Source organism: Aricia agestis, chromosome 17, assembly GCF_905147365.1.
Source record: "Aricia agestis chromosome 17, ilAriAges1.1, whole genome shotgun sequence".
NCBI classification, from domain to species: domain Eukaryota; kingdom Metazoa; phylum Arthropoda; class Insecta; order Lepidoptera; family Lycaenidae; genus Aricia; species Aricia agestis.
Window position 1 is genome coordinate 12,266,270 of NC_056422.1, and position 18,553 is coordinate 12,284,822.

At 39.3% G+C, this 18,553-nt stretch overlaps 2 protein-coding genes across 3 annotated transcripts; one reads left to right on the forward strand and one right to left on the reverse strand.

The window, feature by feature from the left end:
* Positions 1–1,579: 1,579 nt before the first annotated feature.
* LOC121735178 (elongation factor 1-beta') lies at positions 1,580–2,638 on the reverse strand. Its single transcript, XM_042125863.1, has 3 exons — positions 2,481–2,638; positions 2,083–2,332; positions 1,580–1,972 (listed from the first exon to the last, which is right to left on the reverse strand). The coding sequence occupies exons 1-3, from the start codon at positions 2,558–2,560 to the stop codon at positions 1,628–1,630; spliced, it is 675 nt and encodes a 224-aa protein (XP_041981797.1). The 5' UTR covers positions 2,561–2,638; the 3' UTR covers positions 1,580–1,627.
* A 308-nt stretch (positions 2,639–2,946) lies between these two features.
* LOC121735176 (NADH-ubiquinone oxidoreductase 75 kDa subunit, mitochondrial) lies at positions 2,947–14,095 on the forward strand. Of its 2 annotated transcripts, none has more exons than XM_042125861.1 (14): positions 2,947–3,047; positions 3,316–3,486; positions 3,887–4,218; positions 4,576–4,717; positions 5,664–5,789; positions 6,166–6,261; positions 6,443–6,616; positions 7,085–7,250; positions 8,149–8,300; positions 9,086–9,292; positions 10,293–10,464; positions 10,922–11,084; positions 13,010–13,157; positions 13,578–14,095. In XM_042125861.1, the coding sequence occupies exons 2-14, from the start codon at positions 3,319–3,321 to the stop codon at positions 13,725–13,727; spliced, it is 2,196 nt and encodes a 731-aa protein (XP_041981795.1). In that variant the 5' UTR covers positions 2,947–3,047; positions 3,316–3,318; the 3' UTR covers positions 13,728–14,095. The 2 variants fall into 2 exon arrangements, with proteins under 2 accessions (XP_041981795.1, XP_041981796.1); XM_042125862.1 differs by lacking the exon at positions 2,947–3,047 and adding an exon at positions 3,110–3,128.
* Positions 14,096–18,553: the final 4,458 nt, after the last annotated feature.

Below are 18,553 nucleotides of genomic sequence, written 5' to 3' on the forward strand. Positions count from 1 at the left end.
AATGATGTGAAACCTCGCACATATAATATTGTCCGGACCGCACGCGCCGCATTTCGTGCATGGTGCTGACAAATGTGTTGCCAGCTTAAGTAAGCTGTCCTTTATCTGTCAAATGGTTTCTCCATTGTGTAAGACAAAGACAGCATAATGATCATTCTTGTTCTTCTTCGTTTATTATCAAGGCCGTTAGGGTTTATGGAGGTCTGAATTTGAATTATTGTATGCTGCATGCAGCACTAAATGTTTTCCAAATATCTGGTAAAATTGTGTGCATCTATAAAAGGGAGTTATAGGGTTCTAATGAATAGGCTACAAAAGTACTGAAGCAATTTTGATGAAATGACATGTAAATTAAAGAATAGGGATATTTTATAATAACAATTATTGCAGGATTATATTTTTACAGTCAACAACTTATATTTATTATCGGATATTTGATTTGTAGGTAGATGGTGGTCCTAAGTATTTTGGTTAGGTTATGTTTTTGATGTGCCAGCGTAGATCATTGGCACATCAAGAACTTGTATTGTTCCATAATTTGTTTCCTTTTTTTGGAACTTATCAAAATAAATGTTGAATGTTTAGATCTATGAGGCATGTTGTAATAATATGACTAAAACTTGACTGATATTTGCGTTACATATTCTAATTGAGTAGTTTATAGGTATTCACAATTTCTTGTTACCACTTTAATTTATTAAAATTTACAATTGTAGGACCATGTACTATTTAGTAATCTGTTGTATCATGTATGTCATAGGGGTACCCCCCTATGACATACATGATACAACAGATTACATTATCATTTATATTGGATCATTTCTATGATCATATATAGGATCCAATATATATGATCATTTGATCATATCTACATATTACATTATAATATTTCATTGATCCTATTTTACGTCATATGTGGTTTCAATAGCCAATGGAGAGCGCTAACGCTGACAGTTATTGACCTCAGGGTTACTAGATCTCAGAGAATTCGATTTGTCAAAAGACATCGTCATTTTTAATATGGCTTGTTTTTTGTTATTTCAGCAAGATTATCCAAGTATATAATTAGAAAAATAATTACATTACATTATTTGAAACATATTAATGGACAAGAAATTAAAAACTCTTTTTTATATTAAATAACTGGCAACACCTATTTCTATGACCGTATTGGATCCAATCTCTCAGCAAATGTCAAAAATCTATGATCAAGGAAGAAATGAATCATATGTCTATATTACATTATCCAATATCATTGACTCAATGATCTCGGATCCAATATATATGATAATCTAATATCCCCCATAATGTTTTTGTTAATATTGAGTATTATCACAATTAAAAATGTAACAATTATTAATATTTCCAAAAGTTCCTTTATTTTTAAGAAACTTTCTTAGCAGTTAGCACCTTAGGCAATCTGTTGTATGACCCATGTTTATAGTTTATTAAAATAGCTATTGCTGACTTGGACACTGGATGTCCAGACAAAGTTTATAAGTATAAGTAAAAGTACTGCAAAATGAATTGAATGGACATTGCAATTTTATATGGTGTATGTAATAAAAGACTTTATATAATAAAATGATTTTATTTATTGCAAAAAAAAAAAAATTATGGCATGTGCTTAGATCTTATTGAATGCAGCAATGTCGACTGATTGGACGAAGTCTTCGAAGTCTTGGATCTTTTCAGTCAGAAGGTCGACAGATACTTTGTCGTCCTCAATGACACACATGATCTGTAACTTGTTGATACCGTAGCCCACTGGGACAAGTTTGGACGCTCCCCACAGAAGACCGTCCATTTCGATTGTTCTGACTTGTTTCTCCATCTCTTTCATGTCTGTCTCGTCATCCCAAGGTTTGACGTCTAAGAGGATGGAGGACTTAGCGATAAGAGTGGGTTTCTTTGACTTCTTGTCTGCGTAGGCTTTGAGGCGCTCTTCACGAACTCTCGCAGCTTCCGCATCCTGTGTAAGAAATATGTCACAGTCAAGAGAGAAAGAAAGAGTTGTATATTTTTATTGTATGTGTAAAAAATCAAGGGTGAACAAATGACCATCATTAAAACGTCAATTACCTCTTCCTCGTCTCCGGAGCCGAATAGGTCAACGTCATCATCATCATCCTCCTCCACTTTCTTTGCTGGGGCAGCTGTGGTAGGCTTGCCTCCGGCGCTTAGGGGGCTCACTCCCGCGGCCCATGACTTGCGCTCCGCCGGTGTGTAAGACGCGATATGGTTGTACCAACGAGACGCGTGAGGCAGGCTAGCGGCAATAGCTTTTCCTACTGCCTCGAACACTTGTACATCAGCTTGAGATGGAGTATATCTAAAATGTGTAAATAGCTTAATTAAATACTAGCTTGCCCTTGAACTCTAATTAGATCCTTATCTCGTAAGCTTGATGAACGTACTAAAAATAGAGGTTAGGGTTGACGTGGTGAACTTTTGGGACTAAATCTTTAATTACAACTTACCCATTGATATAACTCTTATCAGCCAAATATTCGTTCAATTCCTTAAGACCTTGTGGGGTTTTTACGTCTCCGAAAGCCATATTTTCTAGTTAATTTTGTTAACCTGCCTCAAAAATCTCACACTCCAAGTTGGAATTTTTGAAAGAGAAATCTATTTTTTTTTATCCACAGATTACTAGTATCGGTCATCGGTGAACGTTGACTTTCATTGCCCTAGAACTATAGATAGACAGCCACAAATATTCTTCTCCATTATATTGATGTTGTGAATTGGTTAGATATAATTTATTAACATAATAGCTAATAGCTTCTACAATGTCTTTTAATTGTTTAAACTTTAAAAATTTTTGTATTATAAATAAAAAAAGACCGATTTAAACTTTAAAGTTTTAACACCGAAAAGCAATTGCCTACTTGATTTAAAAAATAAAAAATCAATACGGTACAAAATACGGTACCTTCAAAGTGACATTGACATTTATTGATGACAATTCTTCTGACAATTTTACGAAAAAATATTGCGATCCAATTTTATGTTTCATTTAATAAATTGGGACGTAGTTAACTGTAAGAGATTCTTTATTTCCTTGTGTCCAAATATAATTAATATTATCGCTGTAGACCTGTAAAATTCATAATAAAAGTTAGGTTAGAAGTGCATACTTATGTAACAACAACATAGCCGATTTTCACTTTATTTCGCTGTGGTTTTGTGGTCTTAAAGATATTTTTGATATTGTAATACGTAATTTATAAGTTGCTATACAAGGGATATTATTTTTAAAGCATTAGGTCAGTGTTAGATTGGGATATTGAGGTGTTGTGTTTACTGCAGAAGATGCTTCGCCAGCCGCTGTCCCGGGCTCTGTCGTTGAGTTCACCAAGTCGGGTGGCTCCGGCGGCGATTCGCAAATATGCCGATCAGGTACAGGCGAAGCCAGAGAACATAGAATTGTTCATTGACGACAAACCAGTGTATGTGCCCCATGGTACAACAGTTTTACAGGTAAGTCACATACATAGATTTTTAATTATGATTTTATTTACATAAAAATAAATGAAATAAAATGATGTAATGCCTTAACTTGGACTTTTATTTGTAGGTACGCCTAAGTATTTTAATGAAATGTTAATTTATTTACTTCTACTTATTTTTCTTTAGTCCTAAATGTATGAAGGTTATTAATAATATTGCAAAGTTACAAGCACTGTAGCTACGAGAATTGAGTACTTAAATAATTTTCAATTAAGTAACAAAATATGAATATATTAAATAGTTTTCAATTAAGACAGATGCAAATCTTTGGGCGAGGCTTTTGCCCAGCTGTGAGACAGTTTAGGCTAATAATACATAATAATAAAAACAACATATAATATGGCTTACAAATCTAACTGAACACTTTTAGGCAGCAGCAACAATTGGAGTGGAAATACCTAGATTCTGTTACCATGAGAGGCTGGCCGTCGCAGGCAACTGCAGGATGTGTCTGGTGGAAGTAGAGAAGTCTCCGAAGCCAGTGGCAGCTTGTGCCATGCCCGTCATGAAGGGTATGAGGGTCAAAACCACTTCCGACCTCACAAGGAAGGCCAGGGAGGGAGTTATGGAGTTCCTGCTCGTCAACCATCCTCTGGACTGTCCCATCTGTGACCAGGGTGGTGAATGTGATCTCCAGGACCAGTCCATGGCCTTCGGTTCAGATAAGAGCAGATTCACTGATATCCATTTCTCAGGAAAGAGGTTTGTTTTGTTGTTTGCTCCTTCAATATTTGTTGTTTAGATAGGTTAGGTTAGCTTCAATTTCCAAAGTTCCAATTGTAAATGGAATGGAAACTTAAATAATTACCATAGAAAAATCTTTGTAGATGATTGAATGGTACAACTGTTATCTGTGACCCTAAGGGCCTGTTTCACCACTTTCTGATAAAGCGCCTAATAGGCTATTCACAACTTTTTTGACAGATTCTCCATACTTGATCTGTCAAGTTAATTGATGGATAGCCTTATCAGGAAGCGGTGAAACAGGTCCTAATAATTTACTTATCTATGAAATAACCACCAATACTTTACTAAATAATAATAATTAATGGATTTTAGGGCTGTAGAGGACAAAGATGTGGGTCCGCTTATTAAGACCATCATGACTCGTTGCATTCACTGCACAAGATGCATCAGGTTTGCCTCGGAAGTGGCGGGAGTTGATGATTTTGGTACTACTGGCAGGGGTACCGAAATGCAGGTAATATTCTAAACAAAAGAAGTCTCAAAACTATGCATGACAATTTTTTTTATGGAAGTTGTTACACAGGCTAACATAAGAAGGTTATTTTAATTTGGTTTTTGCCTGTGTATTATCCTGTTAGAATTCCTCAATAAAGAAATTGTTGCCTTGTCGGACCAGCAACATCTTCTGTCAAATTCTGTGGTCAAAGTTACGGTTAAAGTAAAATTAGCCTTAACTATAACCATAACTTTGACCATAACTCTAACTTTAACCACACCTCTGGTGCAACCCAACCTTAGGCTTACATGTTACCTGTTAATAATGTTATGAATAATTTATTTAAATTTAAATACCATACTAGACGTAAGACGCGGTGGCTAAAATATACGTAACGGTTTTCCAGTGTAGTGTGATTTGTTGCGTGGCTCTGCTTATAGTGCGATCTTACCATAGAGGCCAATTTACATTGAAGCATGTTGTGTCAATGCCATGAGCTATTCTAAACTGAACTTTATAAACTACACACACCAGAAAAAAAGATACACATTAATTTGAGACTCGCCATTCACGATGTTGGGCCGCCTATTCCATTATTGAAAGGCTCATTAATTAATTAATCATTAAAAATCTATCCCATTACATCCGTGGTCCCCAACCTCTTTTAAATACGGGCTACAAACATGTCTTGGTCTTGGTGTCACGGGCCACAACAAAAATGTTTTAGGGTTAAAGAACTTTATTCTTCGAAATTAACTATAACTAATTTAAAAGTGGAAAAAATTTCACGTCTTTCAATACGACTTTACATTATTTTGCCGGTGGGCGTGAATTTCAAAATGGTTTAACATCACGCGGGCCACAGATAAAGTCCCGGCGGGCCGCGGGTTGGGGATAGCTGCATTACATCGACGCGCCATGTGAACTGTGAACTGACCCTTAGTAAACTTTAACCAATTTATAGGTCGGTACATACGTGGAGAAAATGTTCCTGTCAGAGTTGTCCGGCAACATCATTGACCTGTGCCCTGTCGGTGCCCTGACGTCTAAACCCTACAGCTTCGCCGCCAGACCCTGGGAGACTAGGAGGGTGAGTTCAATTGCATATTGATTCAATATTCCTGTTTTACTCTGGCAATAAAACTTACTGTGTGGTTATTGCTTAATACTAGACCATGTGGGCGTCCATTACCTGGGATGAAAGTTCCAATACTTTATTTGAATTGGATTCGGAACCAATACTTTATTTGAATTGGATTCCATTCCGAATCCAATTCAAATAAAGTATTGTGAATAATTCTATTCAAACTAAACTTACTAGTTTATACATCTATATTTACATCTACAACTTAAAAAATTGATATTATGTGAAAGAGTTGTTAAGTGTTAATATTAACTATGTAACCTTGAATTGGAGATTGTTACAATACTAAAATGAATGATGCTGAAATTGAATCTTGTTTTAGATTGATTCGGTGGATGTTTTGGACCCGCTGGGCAGCAACATCGTGGTCACCACACGAACTAACGAAGTCCTTCGTATTCTACCCAGGACCAATGAGGTAAATATCCAGAAAATTTGAATTTGTCCGCATAAAAGTTGGCCGCACCCTGTCATTTCATAGATGTTTTTCCTGTATTTTAATTAGTGCTTTTCTGATGCTATTTCACAAGTCTATTTCCTTATATTTCATCAGAATTGTATAGTAAAATATTAATCCTTATTGTTTCTTTTACCAACAGGAGATCAATGAGGAATGGTTGTCGGACAAGTCGCGGTTCGCGTGCGACGGGCTCAAGCGACAGCGACTAGTGACGCCGATGGTCGCCGACAGTCGCGGCAACCTCACCGAGGTGGACTGGGAGGACGCCGTGCTGGTCGCCGCGCGCGCCCTCCGCGACTGCCCGCCAGACAAGGTGAGAGAGATGCGAGCGGGACGGAGCTAGATGGTCGCCATGACGTTGACAGGTGACTGAATTAGTCTGGGGGAGACAAAGATAGTGTGTGAGCGTTGCAGACTATCTCAATATACAGCAAATTTACTTCAATACAAAATTACATTACAGCGATTACTGTTACGCTCCGCATAATGCGTCACAATAATTGTTACCTTCAAAATTTTTCATGTCCTTGTTTTTCATCAGCCATGCTACCAAATTTTTGATTAGGATTCGGCCCTCTCTCCGAGCCATATTATCATTCAATAATATTTTGACTAGCACCAAGCTGGCTAAACATAATATTTGCAGATACTGATCCAGTGGCGGAATCCAGTTATTTATTGCTAATTCAACATCGGAATCCAGCGTTACTAGCGCCCTCTACAACATGAAACCAACACTATGATCTATGTAAACAACACTAATAACGGTGTCAACTTTCAGCTTGTAGCCGTTGCCGGTGATCTAGTGGACGCGGAGTCGCTGGTCGCACTCAAGGACATGGTGAACCGTCTGGGCTCGGAACATGTGTACACCGAACAGTACTTCCCGCTAGAGGGCGCTGGGACAGATCTACGGTCGTCCTACCTGCTGAATACTAAGATCGCTAGTGAGTACGCATAGTAAATTGAAAACTATTATTGGCTTTATGTCGACTAGTTCTATACAAGGTGTAACAAAACTAAGTGATAATTACTTTAGGGTGTGTATGTGTTCCTTGTAGAGAGTTTACTGAGAAAGTAGCAGCGCTGAAAGACTAAATTTTTTTTTAACTTTTGTATGGGGAAACTCGTGACGCTGGGGCGCTAACTCATACAAAATAAACTCTAAAGTATGATCACTTAGGTTTGTTACACCCTGTACATGTATTTCTCAAGTATTTCTGTTGTGTCTCAGTTATTCCGTTGGTTGTTAAATAAAGGTGGGGATAATTTTGCTGAAAAATGAAGCAGTAACAGTGCGGATCCTTTATGTTTTAACCATAAAGTTAATATACCTAGCGGAATAGAGCAACAATCTCGAGCTGTCAAATGAAACCGAAATTGGTTTTCATCTGTGTGTAAAAATATGTGTATGTATACACTTACACAAGCATGATTGAACATGATTTCTATGAGATTAAATTGTCAACGTACGGCACGTGCCGACTGGACGTCAAAAAAAGAGTGCTGCTGTCATGTATCACACGTCTCTTTTTACCACGCAGTGTTACTGATAGTGACATCTCTCTTGCTCAGGCCTTTGTTTCTCTATTCCGGTAGGTATATACCTAGTATCATATGATACTGAGGTTTTGAGTGATGAGCATGAGTTGTATGTAATGAACAAGCTGGGTAGGCTGTTTTTAATGATTACGTAGAAGTTAGAACTCATGTTTGTCACTCAAGACTCTATAAAGACTAGTTAAAAAACATAAAATCAGTGATGATCCAAAAATCTATAAAAAAATTAAAATCTATTTCAAAATGTTTAAATCTTTACCATTTAGCTGTCCTTACTACTTCTAGACGTGGAAGACGCGGACTTCGTACTTCTAATAGGCACGAACGTGCGTTTCGAGGCGCCTCTGCTCAACGCCCGCATCCGTAAAGCGTTCATTCACAAGGAGACAGACGTTGCTATGATCGGGCCCAAAGTCGACCTCACATACGAGCACATGGTGAGCGAAAGAGAGAGGTAGAGTGGGAGAGAAATAGAAGTATTGTATTATAGTAAAAAAGATGAAATGTGTCTAAAACTTTAAAGATAATTGCGTGCGCGTTGGCGTGCGTGTACGCACGCGGTCCCTCAAAATGTGTTGTGAAGTGCAATATTTTAAGTTGTTTACACTTTAAAAACTAGATGCATAGCTATCTTATACAAATCGGGATAGTATGCAAATAAAAATACGCAAATCGGAATAATATGTAAATTTTACAAAAAGTCGACAGTAATGTAAAAACAGTAAATTATTATTAATTTGCGTACGCGGTTGCGTGAATGCGTGCGCACATATGCGTATAGACATGCAACTAAAACAAAAGGATATTTTATCTCATCTACTGTAACTGACATTCAAACAATGCAAAGGGGTATGAAGATTTTGGCCGACCTGCTGTCCTTGTTTTTGAAATGTGTTTTTTCGCGTACGCGAATATTTTTTTCAAAAATCGATAGCTAACATCAATACGAACAAAAATAATCTTAGACAAAATCACGTAAAGTGTCACATTTCGAAGATATAAGCTGCCAAAGTTTTACCAATTTAAGATATTGCAACTTTGGCAGCTCAAATCTTCGAAATGTGACACCTTACGCAGTTTTGTCCAAGATTATTTTTTGTTTGTATTGATGTTAGCCTATCCATTTTTGAAAAAAATATTCGTGAACGCGGAAAACACATTTAGCGGACAGTAGGTCGGCCAGGCTCCATACAAAAATCTTCATACCCCTTTCCTATTTCAGCATGTTGGTGACTCAGCGTCCATCGTCAAGGACTTAGCTTCGGGCACGTCTTCTCACGAAGTCCTCAAGCGTCTCGAGAGTGCCAAGCGGCCAGTGGTTATCCTCGGCTCGGATGCGCTGCGTGGCGCTGACGGAGCGGCGCTGTTAGCTAACACCATGGAGCTATCCCTGAGGCTGCAAGATAAGCTGCAGGATAAGGAGTGGAAGGTGGGATCTTGTAGTTTATATCTTGTGATGTTGTAGCAGAAGACGGTACGGCTAAACGTGGGCCATCTTATTACAACACGATTCACGCTTGTATTCAAACGACATTAAGCGGTCTGCCAGCCGTAAGCACTAAGCGCGGAGTCGCTTAGCCGTAGCTGAGTTGAAGTCTGGGGGGTGCCGGGTGAGCCAAGATCTTTTCGTTATTTCTTCGTAATAGAATCGCCGATCAAAATGTATGGAATTGACATAAGCGTTCGTTAATATGACGTTGACGTTCGACTCGAACGTCAACGTCATATTAACGAACGCTTGTGTCCGTTCCATACATTTTGATCGGCAATTCTATAACGAAGCGAAAACGAAAAGATCTTGGCTCACCCCCCTTGTTTTCGACGAAGCGATAAAGTGACGATTCCCTTTCCAGTTGATATGTGTGCGGTGATCATAAGTCCGCTTATATGCAAGATAAAGTTATGCATATTGTTACGTGCTAGGGTTCGAAGGAATTGGAGAGAAAGACCTGCTGACTCTCTTGAAGATTTTATTCACTAAATCTAGATCACACAAGCACACACTAGGTCCAAACACTAATCACTAGGTCCAATCACTAAGCACTATCACTGGCCTAGGTCGTAGCCAAGTCGCAGGTTTCACTGGTTCACACACTATTGATCACTTGATTTCACTCCGAAGTCGCCTTGTTGATCGCTCGAATCGAACTGAATTGCCGGGCCGTCTACCTGCGGCTTTTTATATGGCGAGATGAATTCCAGAAAGTTCCTTGCCCGATTCACGTAAACAAGTAAACAAGTGTGGGAACTTTCTAGGAGGCTCGAGCATGTACCACCTAGAGCCATCTAGTTTCGAGTAGGGGATTTATGTGTAGTGTGTCCCCTGATCAGTTTCGCTGGTTTGCTGCTAGATGGCTCTGTGTGTCCGTAACAATATTGTCTTGTCGTAGTAATCACACATGTGTTTTTAAATTGAGGACTTTCTTCAGGTGCTAAACGTACTCCAGCGCACGGCATCAGCAGTGGCGGCGTTAGACGTGGGCTACCGCGCGGGCGTGGGCGCGTCGCTGAAGGACGCGCGCGTCGTGTACCTGCTGGGCGCCGACAGTGGCGTAGTCACGCGCGACCAGCTGCCCAAGGACTGCGTGGTCATATACCAAGGTAATAATGATTCATCTGTTTCTTTTAGTTGTCAATCTATGTTTGAGATCTAATTCAGAAACACTAAAATCATGATTTCAGCACGGAAACAGCTTGGTTTAGCTGTGTATGAATATTAAGTTTTTGAGATTTACATAATGCGTAATATATTATATTTCTTTATCTGTAGCATAGAAATACGTCATAAAAGTATGAAACTATAACTCTCACACATAGGACCGCTCAATTATGGCTCTAGTTACTATCATAAACACGTAGATAAGGGCAACGAAAATTGTACGATCGACCTTATGATAATCAACTAAAGGGTGGATTTCGTGGTCAATAACATGGGCTCCCACACATAATTGCGAATTCGCAACGCAAATATCTGCGACAAAACTCATAATAACAATGACATCGCGATGCGAATATGCCCTATAGGTGTTTTAATGATCTAAAAACATGAATATAACAGGTCACCACGGCGACAGCGGCGCGGCCATGGCGGACGTTGTCCTGCCGGGCGCGGCGTACACGGAGAAGCGAGGCACGTACGTGAACGCGGAGGGGCGCGCGCAGCAGACCCTGCCCGCCGTCACGCCGCCCGGCCGCGCCAGAGAGGACTGGAAGATACTGAGGTGCGTGCGTACGAGAGGGACGGGTGTAGTGTAGCGCCGCGTGCGTGCGAGAGGGAGGGGTGTAGTGTAGCGCCGCGTGCGTGTGAGAGGGACGGGTGTAATGTAGCACCGCGTGCGTGCGAGAGGGACGGGTGTATGTAGCGCCGCGTGCGTGCGAGAGGGACGGGTGTAGTGTAGCGCCGCGTGCGTGTGAGAGGGACGGGTGTAGTGTAGCGCCACGTGCGTGGCATAGGGACGGCTGTAGTGTGTAGCGTGCACGGGGATAGGTGGGGCGTACGTGAACGTACGTGCGTGCATACTTGAACGTACGAGCGTGCGTGCAAGAGTGATGGAAAATTTCACACACGTTACCTCATTCACACCACATGCTGGGCCATATGCGACCGTATGGAACCCCAACTACGCTACCTACATTGATAGGATTGAGAATATTCAAAAAAAGTTTTTAAAATTCATACAGTTCAAGACAAATACCCACCTACCTAACTATATCGAAAGATGCAAACAATTTCACATCTTGCCTCTCGCCGAACGAAGAAACATTGCCGACTTGTCGTTGTTCTTCAAAATATTCAGTGGTTCAATTGATTGCCCGGAACTAGTAAGTTCATTTATGCTCAAAATCCCCTCCGGCTCGCTCAGAAGACGTCAACTGCTACATGTTCCATATGGCCCTACCACCTACCGGCAAAATGCGTACATCGGGCGAGCTAGCAAAGCGTACAATACGGCATCTCAAAGTACCGACGTAGATCTATTTAATACTAATATTAGAAGTCTCAGAAAACAGACCATTTCTTTAATTAATACTACTGATACAAGCTAATTTAGTTTATGATAATAATTTGCACATTACCAGGCCTATCCCACTCGCACGACGCGCGCGCTAGATTTTATCGTCGCATATATCTACGTACTGAGTTAACCGCTGTGACAGAATCGTTATTAATCGGATAAATATGAACAATTGAAAAAAGTGAAAGAAATATTTCAACAAAGTAATTTAAGACTTTAAAATACAAAAAAAAAAAAAATACAAACATAGCAAATAAACCAATTTGTTACACACAAACCGCATACTACACATAAATAAACACAAGTTACTATGTTTAAGTTGTAAAAAATTCCTGACCAGCTCCTACACTATAATCGAATATAAAACTATTATAAAATATACGTTGGGTTACTAAAATTTGATTATAACTATAAAAAAGTTTGCAATTAGTAGCTATAGTAATTATAAAAGAAGATTATTTTATTTTCTATAAGGTGACAATCTTGATTTCGTCAGAAAGGGTAACTCTTACGCGATAGAAAGAGAGCGGACATGTAGGCAAATATAATTGTAGGCACCTAGCACTACGCGGTCGGAATTTGAACTTTATAGTATCGTAGCATGAGTTGTTATTTTTTTAAACGGGTTTCACGAGTGGGAAATCTGTTGCTACTGCTAATATATATTCTGTGACATTAGTGATACTGACGATCCAAAGATATGCTATCATTTTTATTGCTGTCTTTTTTTTCATATTTTATTCATCACAGTGTTGTACTAGCTGTAAGTTTTCCTTTAAAATAAAATAAAATAAAATAAAATAGAGAAGAGTTTTATGTCAGGGTATATTTCACTATTGGTTGTGTTTATTGTTAATAGTTACAACTATTTGCTACATTTTGCTACAATAAGACCGCAAAAACCGCAAAACGTTAATCGTAACCTTTTTCGGTTTTAGCGGTCTTTCGCAAAACGCAATTTCATTATGTAAGCCGAATTAGTATCGACTAATTCGGCTTACATAATGAAATTGCGTTTAAACTTTAAGTGAGATTCTGACGTCTTTCACTTAATCTCTAACATGACGTTTTATAATAGGGAAAAATCAATCAAACTACCCAACCCAACTTTAATTATGCCTACATTTCAGAGCGCTCTCCGAGGTGGTCGGCGTGCGGCTGCCGTACGACAAGCTGGACGAACTCCGCGACCGTATGGCGCAGCTGAGCCCGGCGCTGGTGCAGTACGGCGAGGTCAACGACAACAACTACTTCGCGCAGGCGCGAGCGTTGGCGCAGGTTGGAGCTATACCTATTACCTAATTATGGTAGTCCGTTCGAAGAGTTGGTAGAATGTATCTGCTCTGCAACAACACTTATTGGCAAAAATTGAGGAACCGTTTTACCAGAATCATGTGTACGAAGGATTGCTAAATTTTGTCCGGTAGATGGGTAAATAACAGCAACAAACACAGTCATAGTTTCTCATTTACACTACCACTATGTCTGTCACTATGTTTATTTATCACTTAAATAAATCACATAAAAATTAAATGTTCAGTACATTTGACATTTTTATTTTTTTAATTTCTATAAAAAAAGCTAAAGAACCCGTACAATCTCAAATTAAATTTATTTTAGTAAATTACCTAAATAATATCATCGGCTCTGTTATCGTACAGAATGGATTTATATTACAAATATTTTCTTCTCTAACAGAGCCTCCAGCAGAAGCCCGTCTCCGGCAAGCTAGACGTCCAGATGAAGCAGCTGGAAGACTTCTTCATGACTGACGCCATCTCCCGCGCGTCCCCCACCATGGCCAAGTGCGTGCAGGCCGTCATGAAACAGAAGCAGTCGCCGTATTAAACGAACATAGACAAGCGGATTTGTTTTTCAATTTTTTAAATTCCGAACCGAATTTAAAGTTTTGAACCGGGAACGTTAATAACTTTTTTATCTGTGACTTATCAGATACTGGAATAACATTTTGATTCATAGAGTTGATTGGTATTAGGTTTAAGTATTCGATTACATCTCCGCATGTAACAAAAAATAAATCCGCTTTAAAGTTTAATCAAATTCAACACACTACAGCTAGAAAAATAGAAAATCAATCTATCAATCTAAAATATTGGATTTGTCCATATTTGCATCTACTTATATTCCAGTTGAAACTCAGTAGGTGTGTGTTGATATTTATTACTTTATTAGTAAATAAATAATTTTACTCGCGATTTCTTTTATTTAATTTTAAACACTTTAAATAAAAGAAATGGTGTATAAACTAGTTTTTAATATAAGTAAATGAAAAAACTACAATCATCTTCAAAATACTTGATACAGTCAAATACACATTCCTGGGCCTCTATCATGAGCTCTTAAATCCATTCACTTTACGTCCTTATACAGTAAGTATAAGGACGTAAAGTGAATGGATTTAAGAGCTCATGATAGAGGCCCTGTGTCTTAAAATCTTTTTTAACTCAATATTCATGTTTGACTGTACATATTGTTGTTTTGGCATAGAATTCCTAATCACTGGTATTAAATATTTATGTAAATAGGTGCTTGTATAATAAATAAATATCCTATGATTGTCGAAATGTTGTATTTTTTCATCTTGCGTGTAAAACTTGTAATAAGTTTTTTTAATAGTGACGACGTTTTTATTCATTTACATTTTGTACCTACATTTTATCTACTTGGTGAATTTTTAAAATGCATTAATCTAAAAGAAAAGTTATTTTAGTGCACAAGTTTTGTGTACGCAGTACACAAGGGCGCTTCTTCTTGGACTTTACACTTGTAATCCCACTGGATTGGATAGGAACTAACGCTTCTATCATACAAAAACGTCACTCGCCCCGCCCCGTCGTCTGCAAAGCGCCTAATATTACATCGTAGTGCCGCCCTCATCAATCACTGCCAGTTGCCGTGCGATAAAGGAATATTTTTACATAATATTATGTTGATTTAAAGACGCGCTGGGATAGTGAAATTCATGAAAAATAGCTTTTCAAAAATGTAAGATATTTTGTGTTTTTGAAACAGGATTTATGTAAACTAAGGAGAGATTATATAATAATATCTATGGACGCTTCACACTACGTCAGTCTGGCCCCGTGCTAAGTACCTGAAGGACTTCTGTTACGGGTACCAGACAACGGAAATATATTTAATACTTTTATACTATACATACATATATTTAAGATTTTTATTAAATCATACACATATTTAGTACACATCCTTGACCCAGGAACATTGAAAACTTTTTGTTCCGTCAGCGGGATTTGAACCCGCGACCCCCGGCTTGAGCTGCCACACACTAACCATTGAGCCACACTAGAGGTAGTCACTTTATGGCAGAGCTACAACTAGAAAACGTGTAGAAGACACAGCTCAAGAAGCTTTAGAATTTATAGCGTTCACTGAAACGAGACGAGAAGCAGAGCCCCCGCTACCATATGTGCAATGTGTGCAATGCACACGGGCGCCATCCTCTAGGGGCGCCAAATCGCCATCTTTAGGAGCGCCAAAACCAAGGACCCAAAAAATTTGCCTAAAGGGGCGCCAATATCCTTTTTTTGCACACAGGCGCCAGTAGCTCTTACGGGGGCCCTGACGAGAAGAACTTTAATTGGTAAATAATATTAGATTGTATCAACTAAGTACTAATTAAAGATGTGCCTATCTCGGTACCTACATAACTGAAGACGTAAGTGGATAAAGTGTCTTTGATCGATTAGGACCGTGAGAATGATTTAAAATTAAAAAAAAACTTGAGAGGTGTCAAGAGACACCCGAATGGAACGAAGTTATTTCTTATGTTTAAAAAACCTGTATACATATTATACACTCAAAAAAATATTTAAAAAAACGCTATCTATTGACGCCCAGGAATACTAACAACGCGTCGCTGTTTAATTAAAAAAAAAACGTCATCTAGTTGACGCACAAGAATACTTTCTATCAACGCCCTGTGCCCCTAACATGCAGATACTAATAAAAAAGTGTTGAGGTCAAATCAAGGTCAAATACCGTTCTGTCTAGCCTTCAGATTTATGCCGAACGCGCGATAAGGAACTTCGTTCCAAAAAAAAACCTGTGGTAGCAATAACTAGTCTACAGTCTACACGCATGACCAGGGCCCCCGCTACCATATTTGTGTGCAATTCACACGGGCGCCATCCCCTAGGGGCGCCAAATTGCCATCTTTAGGGGCGCCAAAACCAAAATCCCAAAAAATTTGCTTAAAGGGGCGCCAAAATCCTTTTTTTGAACAAAGGCGCCAGTAGCCCTTACGGGGGGCCTGCGCATGACGTATGCGTGTAGTCACTAGTCGCACGCACACAAACACCGTGTCCAAGTCTGTCGAACGGAAACGATGTTAGACGATTTTCGTTACCGAATTTCCAGATCGCTGCGCTCAAAGCCCGCGATAAAAGCTATGCATCAACTGGCACTTCATAAAATGTGAATTTTATGAAGAGCCAGCTGATGACGTTGAAGTAGGTAATTAAGTTACAATGGTTTTTTTTAAATAATTATATGGGAAATAGTGAGAAAATGTTAGTTATCCACTTTCTCAAAGTGGACGATAACGCCCTCTTGTGGGCGCTGAAATTCTAAAGCAGTCAACGATTAGTTTCGCTCGGGGTCCATTTTAAGAAATGGAATGACCTTCGCCGTCCACACATAAAAAAATATGAAAAAAGGTATTTATTTACATAATATCAATGAGAAAGGTGACAATTTTTGTAGCTTTTTGAAGTGAAATTGATGCAAGCTATTGATATCCTGGAGATGTTTATCAGTAAGTCGAGAGCGAAACTTATTTTTAAAGAAGTTCATCTTCAGAAATGATAGGTCCGCACACAATGGGTCGGCGGTCCGGATGCGGACCGCGGTCCACCATTTGGTGACCCCTGGTCTAAAGGGTGTGGGACCCAGAAAAAAAATGGGGGCGTTGTGTAGAGGCTTGTAATTTTATTCAGGGCCGTCCTTAGCCCATGTGGCGCCCGTGTGCAAACATTACCCTAGCGCCCCCTAAAAAGCGCGCGCGCGGTTAAAATGAAATTGGTACAAAGTAAAAGTACAGTTTGTCCGGCCGGTGAGGACTCTAAGAGGTGGCTTCTTTCGTTCCACCAGACGAACTATAACAGCACACCAAGTTACCACATAGGTACTGTCAAATTTCTCCAATATAAAATAGATAACAAACTCTATTGTTATTTGTTTGTAGATTGAAGTTTTTTTCGGTTTTGACCATGATGTGCTCTTGAGTATTGACTGACCCTAACAAGCCTAACCCCAAAACGTAAATTTTATATCGCTTAAGTACTTCAATTTTACTTTAAATTTCATGTTCTATACTTATTAAACATCACATCACACACAACATCGGTATTAATTTGATTTCATTATTCGATTTCATTGAAGAGCTCTAACTTCTCTACATCCGAAGAGCCAGCATGGCACAGTTTGTTTTCTAAATTAGAACACTGTGCTTTTTGTATCTAAATCCAAATCCTCCCACTACCTATTTTGAAAAAACGAGCGATAGGACTATTGCACAAAATAATATAATCTTCATTTACCTATGTGTTTTAAGGTTCATTTCACGTTGAAAAATAAAGATTATAAAATTTACATTGCAAAAGCCGAGCCGCTCATGGCACGCCTTGCTTTGCTGTAATTCTACAAAATATATAAGAAGAGCTTCGGATATTACACAAAAATGTTTGCAAACTGGAGTTCTTTTTACGTTGGTCAATAAAGCGTGGGCCGTGGCGGCCGGCCAGCGTGGGCGCGCGCCGAGTGCGAGCGGCGCTCGGCACCCCTAGGACCGCGGCGCCCGTGTGCACCGCACACATTGCACCTAAGGGAAAGACGCCCCTGATTTTATTTTATCTGGATTCAGGAATCTGGACGCATTTAAAATTAAAACAATGGCCCCCCCATTTACAACATAATTTCTTCTCAAAGTGCGCAGTGAACAAAATAAGTTTGGGAATCCCTCGTCTTCAAAGTTCAAATGTCCATCGAGTGGTAACATTAATTTCGTAACATTTTATTTTTTGTTTACATTCAATCTTAAACTCAGTGTAGCACCTCCTCCAAGGGTTTTTTTAAATGAAATAAGGGGGCAAACGAGCAAACGGGTCACCTGATGGAAAGCAACTTCCGTCGCCCATGGACACTCGTAGCATCAAAAGAGCTGCAGGTGCGTTGCCGGCCTTTTAAGAGGGAATAGAATAGTAATAGGGGAGGGTAGGGAAGGGAAGGGAATAGGGAAGGGTAGGGAAGGGAAGGGAATAGGGGAGGGTAGGGAAGGGAATAGGGTAGGGGATTGGGCCTCCGGTAAACTCACTCACTCGGCGAAACACAGCGCAAGCGCTGTTTCACGCCGATTTTCTGTGAGAACGTGGTATTTCTCCGGTCGAGCCGGCCCATTCGGTCCAGAAGCATGGCTCTCATGGGATTGATGGGTTCATTTTCTATACAAACTAATTAACTATCATTCATATTGATAAAATCAACACATTTAGTTTCAAAACTTTACATTTAATTTGTCTGTATGCAAATATTTTCCGCTATCAATATCAAATTGGCTGGATGTGAAATTCAGTTAGATGAGAGTCCAATTGGAAAATACACGGACGGATAAAAATTTATTCATGGAACCGCTCTGT

What these genes read in the sequence shown, in the direction of transcription:
- LOC121735178 (XM_042125863.1), bottom strand. Translation starts at nt 2,560, where the DNA reads ATGGCTTTCGGAGACGTAAAAACCCCACAAGGTCTTAAGGAATTGAAC. An exon ending in GATAAGAGTTATATCAATGG is followed by an intron (nt 2,333 to 2,480) that starts GTAAGTTGTAAT and finishes TACACATTTTAG; the next exon opens with ATATACTCCATCTCAAGCTG. An exon ending in GCTCCGGAGACGAGGAAGAG is followed by an intron (nt 1,973 to 2,082) that starts GTAATTGACGTT and finishes TTTCTTACACAG; the next exon opens with GATGCGGAAGCTGCGAGAGT.
- LOC121735176 (XM_042125861.1), top strand. Translation starts at nt 3,319, where the DNA reads ATGCTTCGCCAGCCGCTGTCCCGGGCTCTGTCGTTGAGTTCACCAAGT. An exon ending in GCAGGGGTACCGAAATGCAG is followed by an intron (nt 4,718 to 5,663) that starts GTAATATTCTAA and finishes ACCAATTTATAG; the next exon opens with GTCGGTACATACGTGGAGAA. An exon ending in AGGCGCGAGCGTTGGCGCAG is followed by an intron (nt 13,158 to 13,577) that starts GTTGGAGCTATA and finishes CTTCTCTAACAG; the next exon opens with AGCCTCCAGCAGAAGCCCGT.